The sequence below is a fragment of the Salmo salar genome, chromosome ssa18 (genome assembly GCF_905237065.1).
Source record: "Salmo salar chromosome ssa18, Ssal_v3.1, whole genome shotgun sequence".
Lineage (NCBI taxonomy): Eukaryota > Metazoa > Chordata > Actinopteri > Salmoniformes > Salmonidae > Salmo > Salmo salar.
The window spans coordinates 69605312-69619528 of record NC_059459.1 but is presented as its reverse complement, the minus strand read 5'-3'; the positions used below and the strand labels follow the sequence as shown (position 1 = coordinate 69619528).

The window sequence follows — 14217 nt, the reverse complement described above, 5'->3', positions numbered from 1 at the left end:
ATTTCTATGTTTAAATATCTAGTTTTACTGTTTCTATGTTGGAATTGTTTGGGGTTGGTCTCTAATTGGAGGCAGCTGAATCTCATTGCCTCTGATTAGAGGCCATATTTATGTAGGGGTTTTCTCATTGTGTTTTGTGGGTGGTTAATTTCTGTTTTGTATTACTTACGTGACAGAACTGTTTGGCTGTTGTTATTGGTTTCTTTGTTTCAGTGTTCAGATCAAAATAAATACATGATGAGCACTAACCTTGCTGCGCCTTGGTCTACTCCATTTGACAGCCGTTACAATGATGTAATGAGTAAAATGAAAAATAACCTTCCAGAAGGACAACCATCGCTGCAGTACTCCACCAATCATGCCAGATGGAAACCCCCTCAGTAAAAGGCACATGACAGCCTGCTTAGAGTTTGCCAAAAGGCAGCTAAAGGACTCTCAGACCATGAGAAACAAGGTTCTCTGGTCTGATGGAACCAAGATTGAACCCTGAATTCCAAGTGTCACGTCTGGAGGAAGCCTGTCACCATCCCTACGGTGAAGCATGGTGGTGGCAGCATCATGCTATGGGGATGTTTTTCAGCGGCAGGGACTGGGAGACTAGTCAAGATTGAGGGAAAGACGAATGAAGCAATGTACAGAGATCCTTGATGAAAACTTGCTCCAGAGCACTTAGGACCTCAGACTGGAGCGAAGGTTCACCTTCCAAAAGAACAATGACCCAAAGCACACAACCAAGACAACGCAGGAGTGGCTTTGGGACAAGTCTCTGAATGGCGCAGCCAGAGCCCGGACTTGAAACCGATCTAACATCTCTGGAGAGACCTGAAAATAGCTGTGCAGTGACGCTCCCCATCCAACCTGATAGAGCTTGAGATGATCTGCAGAGAAGAATGGGAGAAACTCCCCAAATACAGGTGCGCCAATCTTTTTTGCAACAAGGCACTAAAGTAATAATTCAAAAAAAATGTGCCAAAGCAATTCACTTTTGTCCTGAATACAAAGTGTTATGTTTGGGACAAAATCCAGTACAACACATTACTCAGTACCACTGTCCATATTTTCAAGCATAGTGTTAGCTGCATTATGTTGTGGGTATGCTTGTAATCATTCAGGACTGGGAAGATTTCAGTATAAAAATAAACAGAGTAGAGCTAAGCACAGGCAAGAAAGAGGGAAACCTGGTTCAGTCTGCTTTCCAGCAGACACTGGGAGACAAATTTACCTTTCAGCAGGATAATAACCTAAAACATGAGGCCAAATATATACTGGAGTTACTTACCAAGACGACATTGAATGTTTCCGAGTGGCCTAGTTACAGTTTTGACTTAAATCAGCTTCATAATCTATGGCAATAATTAATAATGGCTGTCTATCAATGATCAACAACCAACTTGACAGAGCTTGAAAAATGTCAAAAAATAATAATGACGAAAGGCAGCTAAGACATACCCTGAAAGAATCACAGCTGTAATCACTGCCAAAAGGGATTCAAACATTTATTGACTCAGGGGGTTGAATACTTATCTAATCAAGATATATTAACTTGTTTTACAAATGTTTAAAAAATTCTCCCACTTTGACAATACAGAGAATTTTGTGTAGGTCGTTGACAAAAATATGACAATTATATACATTTTAATACTTTCTGAAGGCACTATAAGTCTTACTAATCTTACAGTCACATTACAGTGTTTACATTTATACAAGTCTTACTGTTCTAGTATTTATTTTTAATTAATTATTTACTAATTATTTAATGTCCAGGAACTATCCTGGAAATTGGTTGTACTTCTGAACAGTTGCAACTGGTCTAACTTCAACAGTATTGCCACTCCTTTTATGGCGAATGATGGGAAATAAAAACACAACACAAAACTTCACATAGTAATATAGTTTCCCTTTTTTTTATTTATTCCAAGGTGTGTGTCTTTAACTTTGAAATGGATTCTGTGGAAGCAAGCTCTTGGAGTGGGTGATAGAACAGAATAAAGTGAGGAGGAGAGGAGGGGCATAATAGAGAAGACAGATGAGGAAAAGAAAGAATTCATACACATGGGAGTTACTGATGCTGTCTCTGTCCCAAATGACACCCTATTCCCTACGTAGTAAACTTGGTTACTTTGGATCAGGTCAAAAGTAGTGCACTACATAGGGAATAGGGTGCCATTTTGGACGAAGTCTGAGGCCTAACTATGGCTCACCATATCTCTTTACCTGATGTCCTGTCTCCCGCCCTCTCTCTCTCTCTCTTGCTTTCTCTCTCGTTCTCGCTCTCTCTCTCATTCTCGCTCTCTCTCTCTCTCTCTCGCTCTATTTAACACCTCTCTCTGTCTTTCTCTCCTCTCAAAACGCACAGCAAACAGACAACCGCAATACGAAGGGAGTGATGATAGAGGGTGACAGAGGAGAGAGGTGACGTCCTATCCTCCAAACAAAATTAGCTTTCCTGTCTGCAGGGTGACGGGTGACCAGTGGTTAACTAACTCTTATCCACAATGCATTACTCAGGTTGCTCTCTCTTGTTGGGCCTATGGGGGGGTCTCATCAGATCTATTGCATTCATTTAGGGTGCGTCCAAAATAATCCCATAAAATCACAGGCTAAATTTGATAATTGACAACTAATGTTAACATAACATTAATGGTTGACAACAGGTACTACGGTCTGTCTTCCTGTCTGTCTGAGTTGAAGGTGAGCTTGAGACTGTATGGCTTCTTACACATAATATAACTCAACATGTATATCTTGGACAGTTGGGATTCCTACTTAATGACAACGTTATGAAAACGTTGGCACAACGTTACAAGTTTCTATGGAAAGGGAGGGGCATATCTTTTGGGATAAGGGGTGCTATAAAGAATTTGGGGTGTAAGGGGGGATTCAACCATTCAGATTGGATGACATTTCCACTACAGTATAAACACAATATGCATCTGCATCAATACATAACCAACCAATCTTCTTCCACATTTTTTAAGCCATTCTACCAAAACATATTTGAATATTCTGAGAGGAGGAGAGGTGTAAATTCTTAGAAAAAAAGGTGCTATCTGGAACCTAAAAGGGTTATTCAGCTGTCCCTATAGGAGAGCCCTTTGAAGAACCCTTTTAGGTTCCAGGTAGAACCCTTTTGGAACCCTTTTTTCTAAGAGTGTAGGGCTGGGGGCTTTGCTCCAATACTCTGCTACTGTTCAACAATTTTAGTATTTTTCTTTATTTCCGTTCTTTCTTTGTGATCTCTCTGTCCTGTTGATCATACTAAAGGGCAGTTAATGTGAAGCGGATTATCGTGTGACTCCAGGTATTCTGGCTCATCAGGCACTTGGTGCAGTACAGATGACAGTGTGAATGAGAGAGGGATGACAGTTAAACATTAAGATATCCAGACAGACCTAAACAGGACATGGTGAGTCTCTGACTTTTGATCTGAGTAAAGCCTCCCACCCTCTCCTCCTCTCTGGGCAGTGTGGACAACATGGGGAAAGGTTTAATATGATGGAAACTTCAGATGACTGAGAGGAGAAGGATAGAGGGAGGACGAGGAAGGGGAAAGAGAAGAAGGGAGAGGAGGGAAACAAGTCGCTCTCTCCATACAGGAGAGGGGGAAGATGAAGGGAGGAGAAAAGGAAGAGGAGGAGGAGAGGGGGTTTACAAGTCGCTCTCTCCGTAGAGAGCGCTGGAGAAGGAGATGTAGTCGAGGGCTCCGGCTGGGCCGTCAGCTCCAATGTACCTGGTAATAGATATACATTATATTACTAGAGAGGTCTAATGTACCTGGTTATAGAGATACATTATATTACTAGAGAGGTCTAATGTACCTGGTTATAGAGATACATTATATTACTACAGAGGTCTACTGTACCTGGTTATAGAGATACATTATATTACTAGAGGTCTAATGTACCTGGTTATAGAGATACATTATATTACTACAGAGGTCTACTGTACCTGGTCATAGAGATACATTATATTACTAGAGAGGTCTAATGTACCTGGTTATAGAGATACATTATATTACTAGAGAGGTCTAATGTACCTGGTTATAGAGATACATTATATTACTAGAGAGGTCTAATGTACCTGGTAATAGATATACATTATATTACTAGAGGTCTAATGTACCTGGTTATAGAGATACATTATATTACTAGAGGTCTAATGTACCTGGTTATAGATATACATTATATTACTAGAGAGGTCTAATGTACCTGGTTATAGAGATACATTATATTACTAGAGAGGTCTAATGTACCTGGTTATAGAGATACATTATATTACTAGAGAGGTCTAATGTACCTGGTTATAGAGATACATTATATTACTAGAGAGGTCTAATGTACCTGGTTATAGAGATACATTATATTACTAGAGAGGTCTAATGTACCTGGTTATAGAGATACATTATATTACTAGAGAGGTCTAATGTACCTGGTTATAGAGATACATTATATTACTAGAGAGGTCTAATGTACCTGGTCATAGAGATAAATTATATTACTAGAGAGGTCTAATGTACCTGGTTATAGAGATACATTATATTACTAGAGTGGCCTGTGTCATAGCTGATTAAGTTTTACGTTATGATGCTAGGATGCCAATGTCCATTCTAGTGTTGTATGTAATTCTGTGTACCTGGTCATGCGGCTGATGCAGTACTCTGCCTGCTCTGGGGGCAGCTCCCTGCGTAGCTCATCAACCGTGATGTAGGACTGGAAGAGAAGAGGCATATATTTATTTCATTTATTCCATTCGTATGTATTTATTTCATTTTACCAGGTTGTCCCACAGAAGTCCAAAGACCTCTTTCTCAAGGGAGACCTGGCTACATTACAATGTTCTAGGTCACCTTGTCTGAGGCCAGGATCTTGAAGGAGGCCATGACCTGATCGGCTGTGTCTGTCTCGGCTGTCTCGCGGGTCATGAAGTCGATAAAGGCCTGGAAGGTGACCACGCCCGTGTTGTTGGAATCCACCAGCGTCATGATGCGGGCAAACTCCACCTCACCCTTTTGGACAGGACAACACGTTAAAGTAAATTAGAACACCTCACCCTATTGGACGACACCTTAGAGTAGAGTAGAAAATGTTATTATCATTAAAGCTGCAATATGTAACTTCTTGGGCGACCCAACCAAATTCACATAGAAATGTGAGTTATAGATCTCATTCTCATTGAATGCAAGTCTAAGGAGTGTCAGATCTGTTCTATGTGCACTATTTCTATGCTTCATGCTCTTAAATTTCGTTTTTGCATTTTTTACTTTCAGTTTTGTACACCAGTTTCAAACAGCTGCCAATACATTACTGTAGGTTATTGAAAATATATTTCACAGCAGTTTATTTGGTACAATGATTCTCTACACTTGTTTGTTTTGTCACATAAACTGAAATTAGGTGCACAATTCGAATTTTATCAACCAAGAAATGGTGGAGTGATTTCTGCATATTGCACCTTTAAATGGTTTGTAATTAATTAAAGCATTACAAATATACAAAGGTCAATATAGAGCAAACACCACCTCACCCTACTGGTCAACAAGTTAGAATACATTACACCTTCATATCATTGTGGGGCAGAACATGTTTTGAAACATGTCTTGTATGGAAACTAATGTAATTGTATACTATAGCTGTATATTACCAGATAGACTGAAGTAATTTCATAAAAAGGGACAACAGGTGGCTGGTGGCATCTTAATTGGGGAGGACAGGCTCATAATAATAGCTGAAGCAGAATAAATGGAATGGTATCAAACATATCAAGCTTACCATTCCATTCACTCCATTCCAGCCATTATTAATAGCTGTCCTCCCCTCACCAGCCTCCTGTGAAAGGGACTGTTGTATGGGAAGCTACTTCCTGTTGGTAGCTAGGCTACTCACCAGATCGTAACCCATGGAGATGAGACAGGCACGGAAGTCGTCTGGGTCCATCATGCCGTTTCTCTTCTGAGAGAGACAGAACACAACCATCAGTGTTTATGATTGGACGTTATGACCAATGCAATGATCCATTATGTGAACGCTACACACTAGTGATACAGTAACACTGTGAGGAGGAATCACTATGATGGGAAGAAACCACTAAATATTCCAACATTCACACTTAAAACGAACACATTTCACAGTCATTGCAAGTAAAAACTTCTTCAAAATGGCCGCTATCTGAAAAATCAGAGCCAGGACAAGAGAAAAGACAAGTGTGAGATCAAGAAAAGCAAGTCCAAGAACAATAAACTGTTTTAGTTTCATTACCCTGTCGAAGTGGTTGAAGGAGGCGCGGAACTCGTTGAGCTGCTCCTGGCTGATGCCCTTGGCGTCGCGGGTCAAGATCTGGTTCTCCACCTCGTTGATGGTGCGGGCGATGGTGGTCAGGAGCTGCTCCCAGCCCACACGGATATGCTGCCGAGGTGAGAGGGATGAGCGAGGAAGAGAGGGAGAGAAGAAGAGGAAGGGAGATGAAGGGTTTGGATAGTTGGTAAGCATCATAGGTCTACCAAGTTGGGGGTTAGTATGTGCGTGGCTGGGATGGTTGTAACATCTAGACTAAAGTAGCAGCGTTATGTTTATTCATATGCATAGGGATCTTCTCCAGAGTAGTTTATATGGTGTCAAATAGTTATGTTACTTGGGTTGGGTACATTTACAGCAGGGCTCTCCAACCCTGTTTCTGGAAAGCTGCTGTCCAAACCCAATCTAGTGCACCTGATTTGAATAATTAGCTGCTTGATACGTTGAATCAAGTTAGTAATAACTGGGGTTGGAGCGGAAACCTAAAGGCCGGTAGCTCTCCAGGAATACTTTAGGAAGTATACAATACTTGATACGACCTCCATGGTGTATTTGGTTGTGTTGTGTAGTTGTCTAGTTGTCTAGTTGTGTGTTGTGTAGTTGTCTAGTTGTGTGTTGTGTAGTTGTCTAGTTGTGTGTTGTCTAGTTGTCTAGTTGTGTGTTGTCTAGTTGTGTGTTGTGTAGTTGTCTAGTTGTGTGTTGTCTAGTTGTGTGTTGTGTAGTTGTCTAGTTGTGTGTTGTGTAGTTGTCTAGTTGTGTGTTGTCTAGTTGTGTGTTGTGTATTTGGTTGTGTTGTGTAGTTGTCTAGTTGTCTAGTTGTGTGTTGTGTAGTTGTCTAGTTGTGTGTTGTGTAGTTGTCTAGTTGTGTGTTGTCTAGTTGTGTGTTGTGTAGTTGTCTAGTTGTGTGTTGTCTAGTTGTGTGTTGTGTAGTTGTCTAGTTGTGTGTTGTGTAGTTGTCTAGTTGTGTGTTGTCTAGTTGTGTGTTGTGTAGTTGGTTGTGTTGTGTAGTTGTCTAGTTGTCTAGTTGTGTGTTGTGTAGTTGTCTAGTTGTGTGTTGTGTAGTTGTCTAGTTGTGTGTTGTGTAGTTGTGTGTTGTGTAGTTGTGTGTTGTGTAGTGTAGTTCATGTTAGTACCCTCCATGGTGTAGTTGGTGTGCTTGTTATCGAAGATGAGGGACTCTTGGCTGAGCTGGTGGTCTCCCTCCAGCTTGTCAATGTTACACTTGTAGTTGATAATGTTTTGTTCATACTGCTTCAGGCTGTTCATCTGTTCCTCTAGAGACCCAGCAATGTCCACAGACACATGACCAATCTCCTATCGAGGGAGAGGGGAAGGAGGAGAGGGGAGAGGGGAAGGAGGAGAGATGGGGTGGGGAGGAGAATGGGGAGGCAGTCGAGGGGAGGGAGGGGGTGAGGAAGGAGGTTGAGGGGGAGAGGAGGAAACAAAGGTGAGAAAGGAGAGGGAAACATGATGAGTGTTGAAGGTTTTGTGGTTGAGGTTTACAGTATGCAATAATACAACACAACTTTATTAATTTCTTTAGTGAAATTAGCTCAGTATCCATTAATTGCAAATTTTGGAGGAGGTGGTGAACCCCTGCATGTTCGGGGTTCGAGTTCTAGCTGTAATTGTACCTCCATCTTGGTCTGGATCCAGGGTCCAATAATGTTGGCCTGGGCAGCGAACTGGCGCCTCAGCCTCTCGTTGGCCTGCTGCCTGGCTACCTCCTCCTGCAGCATCTGGTCCCTGAGAGGAACAAGGTGCTTCACCTACGGAGGGAGACAGGGACATTGGTCGTCAAAACACTGGTAGAGATGAAATCGCGTTACTCTGTTACTCTAGAGACTAACCCTTTGCCATTAAGCAACTTATATCTTCAATGTGTGAGAAAAAATACCAGCATTATTGTCATTGTATTGTGACAGCAAATCTTGACTGCACAATCTGGAGTGCACAAACCTAGCTAGGGAAAAAGACATCCTTCTCTTTTGGCTTCTCAGTGTGTTATGGTCACCGCCTTAGTGTAGGGGTTCACTCCTGACAGATTAATACTACTACTACTACTACTACTACTACTACTACTACTACTACTACTACTGCTACTGCTACTACTACAACAATAACACTTGTCACGTCCTGACCAGTAAAGAGGTTGTTTGTTATTGTAGTTTGGTCAGGGCGTGGCAGGGGGTGTTTGTTTAGAGTGTTTTGGGGTTTGTTGGGCTATGTTCTTTGTTAGTCTATTTCTATGTTAGTTCTAGTATGTCTATTTCTATGTGGTGTTTATTGGGTTGACCTTCAATTGGAAGCAGCTGCTCCTCGTTGCTTCTAATTGAAGGTCCTATTTAAGAGGGGTGTTTTTTCTATGGGATTTGTGGGTAGTTATTTCCTGTTTTGTGTTTGTGCACATGACAGGACTGTTTAGTGTCATTTGTTGTTTTTTGTATACGTGTTTCTTTTGTTTTCCTTCTTCAATAAAAAAAGAAGATGAGTATACATATTCCCGCTGCGTTTTGGTCCAATGCCTACGACACCCGTGACAACACTACTACTACTACTATACTACTACTATTACTACCACCACCACTACTACTACTACTACTACTACTACTACACTACAATACCACTACTACTACTACTTCTGCTGCTACTACTACTACCACTATTACTACAACAATAACACTACTATGACTACTACTACCACTATTGCTACTACTACAACAATAACACTACTACGACTACTACTACCACTATTGCTACTACTACAACAATAACACTACTACTACTACTTCTGCTGCTACTACTACTACTACTACCACTATTACTACAACAATAACACTACTATGACTACTACTACCACTATTGCTACTACTACAACAATAACACTACTACGACTACTACTACCACTATTGCTACTACTACAACAATAACACTACTACGACTACTACTACCACTATTGCTACTACTACAACAATACCACTACTACTACTACTTCTGCTGCTACTACTACTACCACTATTACTACGACAATAACACTACTACTACTACTACTACTTCCACTATTACTACAACAATAACACTACTACGACTACTACTACAACAATAACACTACTACGACTACTACTACTACTACTACTGCTACTACTACTACTACTACTATTATACTACTACAATACCGCTACTACTACTATACTACTCCAATACTACTACTATACTATAGTAGTGTTGTACTCACGGTCTCCCACTTGTTGGTGATATCCTGGGGTGAGAGGTTGGTGTAGGGGTTGACTCCTGACAGCTTGATGCCGTAGGTCTGAGCGATCTTTACGATCTCACTCTGGATGCCCATGGTGGCCATGCGCTCCTTATCAGCCTCTGGCAGGGTGGCCTTGAACTGGTCATGGGCTGTGATCAGAGACTGGAGAGGAGAGGGGGATGAGAGGAAGAGAGGAGGAGAAAAGGAGTGAGAATGGAGGGATACAGTGGGAAGTAGTGATAGAGAGAGAGAGGAGAGTCCATCACACAGTTAATGTTACAGTATGTATTGTACGCACACACACACGCACATGCAGACACACACACAGACACACAGACCGACACACACGCACACACATACATGGATCTCCTCGGTGCTGTGGACGATGAACATGTCCTGCAGATCCTCCATGGCTCCATCCATCCAGTTGTTGAAGGGCGCCGCCCTCTTCGCGAACTCCAGGTAAAGCTGGTCGATGGTCTCCCACAGTTTCTCCACACGCTGGGAAACACATAATATTACTACTACTCCTACTATAACTCCAGGTTTCTCCACACGCTGGGAAACACATAATATTACTACTACTACTACTATAACGGCAGGTTTCTCCACACGCTGGGAAACATATAATATTACTACTACTCCTACTATAACTCCAGGTTTCTACACACGCTGGGAAAGACCAGGACAACATTTAACATCAGTACACAGTAAGCCATCACTACTACTACAACTGCAGCTAATACTAGTAACTTGACTAAGTAGTCCCTGTAATACATGTAATAGCTTGACATGACCCCAACTAGTTGTTACCACTAGTTGTTATCACTAGTTGTTATCACTAGTTGTTATCACTAGTTGTTATCACCAGTTGTTACCACTAGTTGTTATCACTAGTTGTTATCACCAGTTGTTACCACTAGTTGTTACCTCTAGTTGTTACCTCTAGTTGTTACCTCTAGTTGTTACCACTAGTTGTTACCACCAGTTGTTACCACTAGTTGTTACCACCAGTTGTTACCACCAGTTGTTATCACCAGTTGTTACCACCAGTTGTTACCACCAGTTGTTACCACCAGTTGTTACCACCAGTTGTTACCACCAGTTGTTACCACTAGTTGTTACCTCTAGTTGTTACCACTAGTTGTTATCACCAGTTGTTACCACCAGTTGTTATCACCAGTTGTTATCACCAGTTGTTACCACCAGTTGTTACCACTAGTTGTTATCACTAGTTGTTATCACCAGTTGTTATCACTAGTTGTTACCACTAGTTGTTACCTCTAGTTGTTACCTCTAGTTGTTACCACTAGTTGTTACCACTAGTTGTTACCACTAGTTGTTATCACCAGTTGTTACCACCAGTTGTTATCACCAGTTGTTATCACCAGTTGTTACCACCAGTTGTTACCTCTAGTTGTTACCACTAGTTGTTATCACTAGTTGTTATCACCAGTTGTTATCACTAGTTGTTACCACCAGTTGTTATCACCCGTTGTTACCACTAGTTGTTACCACTAGTTGTTACCTCTAGTTGTTACCACTAGTTGTTACCACTAGTTGTTACCACTAGTTGTTATCACCAGTTGTTACCACCCGTTGTTATCACTAGTTGTTATCACTAGTTGTTATCACCAGTTGTTACCACCTGTTGTTATCACTAGTTGTTACCACCCGTTGTTATCACTAGTTGTTATCACTAGTTGTTATCACTAGTTGTTATCACTAGTTGTTATCACCAGTTGTTACCACTAGTTGTTATCACCAGTTGTTACCTCTAGTTGTTATCACTAGTTGTTACCTCTAGTTGTTACCACTAGTTGTTACCACCAGTTGTTACCTCTAGTTGTTATCACTAGTTGTTACCTCTAGTTGTTACCACTAGTTGTTACCACCAGTTGTTATCACCAGTTGTTACCACCCGTTGTTACCACTAGTTGTTACCACTAGTTGTTACCACTAGTTGTTACCTCTAGTTGTTACCACTAGTTGTTACCTCTAGTTGTTATCACTAGTTGTTACCTCTAGTTGTTACCACTAGTTGTTACCTCTAGTTGTTACCACTAGTTGTTACCTCTAGTTGTTATCACTAGTTGTTACCACTAGTTGTTACCACCAGTTGTTATCACCAGTTGTTACCACCCGTTGTTACCACTAGTTGTTACCACTAGTTGTTACCACCAGTTGTTACCTCTAGTTGTTACCACTAGTTGTTACCTCTAGTTGTTACCACTAGTTGTTACCTCTAGTTGTTACCACTAGTTGTTACCTCTAGTTGTTATCACTAGTTGTTAACACTAGTTGTTACCACTAGTTGTTACCTCTAGTTGTTACCACTAGTTGTTACCACTAGTTGTTATCAGAAGGGCCACATAGTTAGAAAAACTCCTGGCTCATGGTGGCTCAGTTGGTTGAGGGTTCAATTCCTGCTGGGATCACATTCTCCAACTAAAAGTGTATGTACCTGCTGTTCGGTAAGTTGGTTTTGATAAGAGTATCTGCTATGTGGCATAATAAATATGACTATAGTGTGTAGTGCAGAGAACCTCCTGTAGCCTCTTCTGGGTGAGGGTACCCAGGTTGTCCCACTGTGTGTGTGTGTGTGGAGCGAGTGAGTGAGTGAGTGAGTGAGTGAGTGAGTGAGTACCTCCAGAGAGTCTCTTCTCTTCTGGGTGAGGGTACCCAGGTTGTCCCACTGGTCACAGATGCCCTGGCAGCGGGTGTTCACTGAGGACGCATCATGGTAGTCCAGCTCACTGGGAGAGGAACACTCTGATCACTATCACTGATCACGTCATGGTAGTTCATCTCACTGGGAGAGGAACACTCTGATCAGGAATGCTCTCATCTTATCTACAAACATAGACAGGGCTCTAACTTCCCTAGCTCCACAATGAGATAGGGTGCAGGCCAGGCAGCAGGCTGTTAGCCAGCCTGCCAGCTTAGTGGAGTCTGTCACTAGCACAGCCAGCGTAGTCAGCTCAGCTATCCCCATTGAGACCGTGTCTGTGCCTCGACCTAGGTTGGGCAAAACTAAACATGGCGGTGTTCACCTTAGCAATCTCACTGGAATAAAGACCTCCTCCATTCCTGCCATTATTGAAAGAGATTGTGATTCCTCACATCTCAACATAGGGCTACTTAATGTTAGATCCCTCACTTCCAAGGCAGTTATAGTCAATGAACTAATCACTGATCATAATCTTGATGTGATTGGCCTAACTGAAACATGGCTTAAGCCTGATGAATTTACTGTGTCAAATGAGGCCTCACCTCCTGGTTACACTAGTTAACATATCCCCCGCGCATCCCGCAAAGGTGGAGGTGTTGCTAACATTTATGATAGCAAATTTCAATTTTCCCCCAAAAAATGACTTATTCGTCTTTTGAGCTTCTAGTCATGAAATCTACGCAGCCTACTCAATCACTTTTTATAGCTACTGTTTACTGGCCTCCTGCGCTGTATACAGAGTTCCTCACTGAGTTCCCTGAATTCCTATCGGACCTTGTAGTCATGGCAGATAATATTCAAATTTTTGGTGACTTTAACTTCTTAAAGTGTAGTATTTTCACGGCCGGATGAAAAACGTACCCAAATTAAACTGGTTACTACTCTGGCCCAGAAACTAGAATATGCATATTATTAGTAGATTTGGATAGAAAACACTCTGATGTTTCTAAAACTGTTTGAATGATGTCTGTGAGTATAACAGAACTCATATGGCATGCAAAAACCTGAGAGAAATCCAACCAGGAAGTGGGAGATCTAAGAATTGTAGTTCTTCTTTTGAATCCCTATCGAAACTACAGTGTCTGTGGGGTCACGTTGCACTTCCTAAGGCTTCCATTGGCTGTCAAAAGCCTTCAGAAAGTTTTTTCATCATTCTCCTGTAACCGGGCAGAGAATAGGAGCTCAGTCAATGAGTGGACTGCCTATGGACAAAGGACTTGGTGATGCGCGAGCCCGATAGCGCGCCCCTCCTTCTTTTTCTCCTGGAATGAATACGCTATTGTCCGGTTGGAATATTATCGCATTTTTATGTTAAAAATACCATAAAGATTGATTGTAAACAATGTTTGACATGCTTCTACTAACGGTAATGGAACATTTTGACTTTTCGTGTCTCGAATTGCGATCGCGCATTATGCCTTTGGATAGTGACCTGAATGCACAAACAAAACGGAGGTATTTGGACATAAATATGGATTATTTCGAACAAAAACAACATTTCTTGTGGAAGTAGCAGTCCTGGGAGTGCATTCTGACGTAGATTAGCAAAGGTAAGAGAATATTTATAATACTAATTCTGAGTTTAGGTGACCCCAGAACTTGGCGGGTGTCTGTATAGCTTGCTTTGATGGCGAGCTATGTACTCAGAATATTGAAAAATGTGCTTTCGCCGAAAACCTATTTTAAAATCTGACACAGCAGTTGCATCAAGGAGTAGTGTATCTATAATTCTTTAAATAATTGTTATGTATTTTGTCAACGTTTATGAGGAGTATTTTTGTAAATTGATGTGCTCATTCACCGGTGGTTTTGGTGGGAATACATTTTCTGAACATCACGCGCCAATGTAAAATGCTATTTTTGGATATAAATATGAACTTTATCGAAACAAAACATACATGTATTGTGTAACATGATGTCCTAGGAGTGTCATCTGATGA

At 41.4% G+C, this 14217-nt stretch overlaps 1 protein-coding gene across 1 annotated transcript in view; it reads right to left on the bottom strand.

The window, feature by feature from the left end:
- Positions 1–1876: 1876 nt before the first annotated feature.
- Positions 1877–14217, bottom strand: part of actn3b (actinin alpha 3b) — a 57029-nt gene continuing 44688 nt past the window's right edge. The window contains exons 13-22 of the mRNA XM_014156256.2: positions 12194–12302; positions 9907–10047; positions 9526–9708; positions 7925–8059; positions 7425–7604; positions 6255–6401; positions 5883–5948; positions 4847–5005; positions 4633–4709; positions 1877–3730 (exon numbers count right to left, since the gene is read on the bottom strand). Of these exons, the coding sequence (XP_014011731.1) occupies positions 3649–3730; positions 4633–4709; positions 4847–5005; positions 5883–5948; positions 6255–6401; positions 7425–7604; positions 7925–8059; positions 9526–9708; positions 9907–10047; positions 12194–12302 (1279 nt within the window). The 3' untranslated portion in view covers positions 1877–3648. The remainder of the gene's footprint in view (positions 3731–4632; positions 4710–4846; positions 5006–5882; positions 5949–6254; positions 6402–7424; positions 7605–7924; positions 8060–9525; positions 9709–9906; positions 10048–12193; positions 12303–14217) is intronic.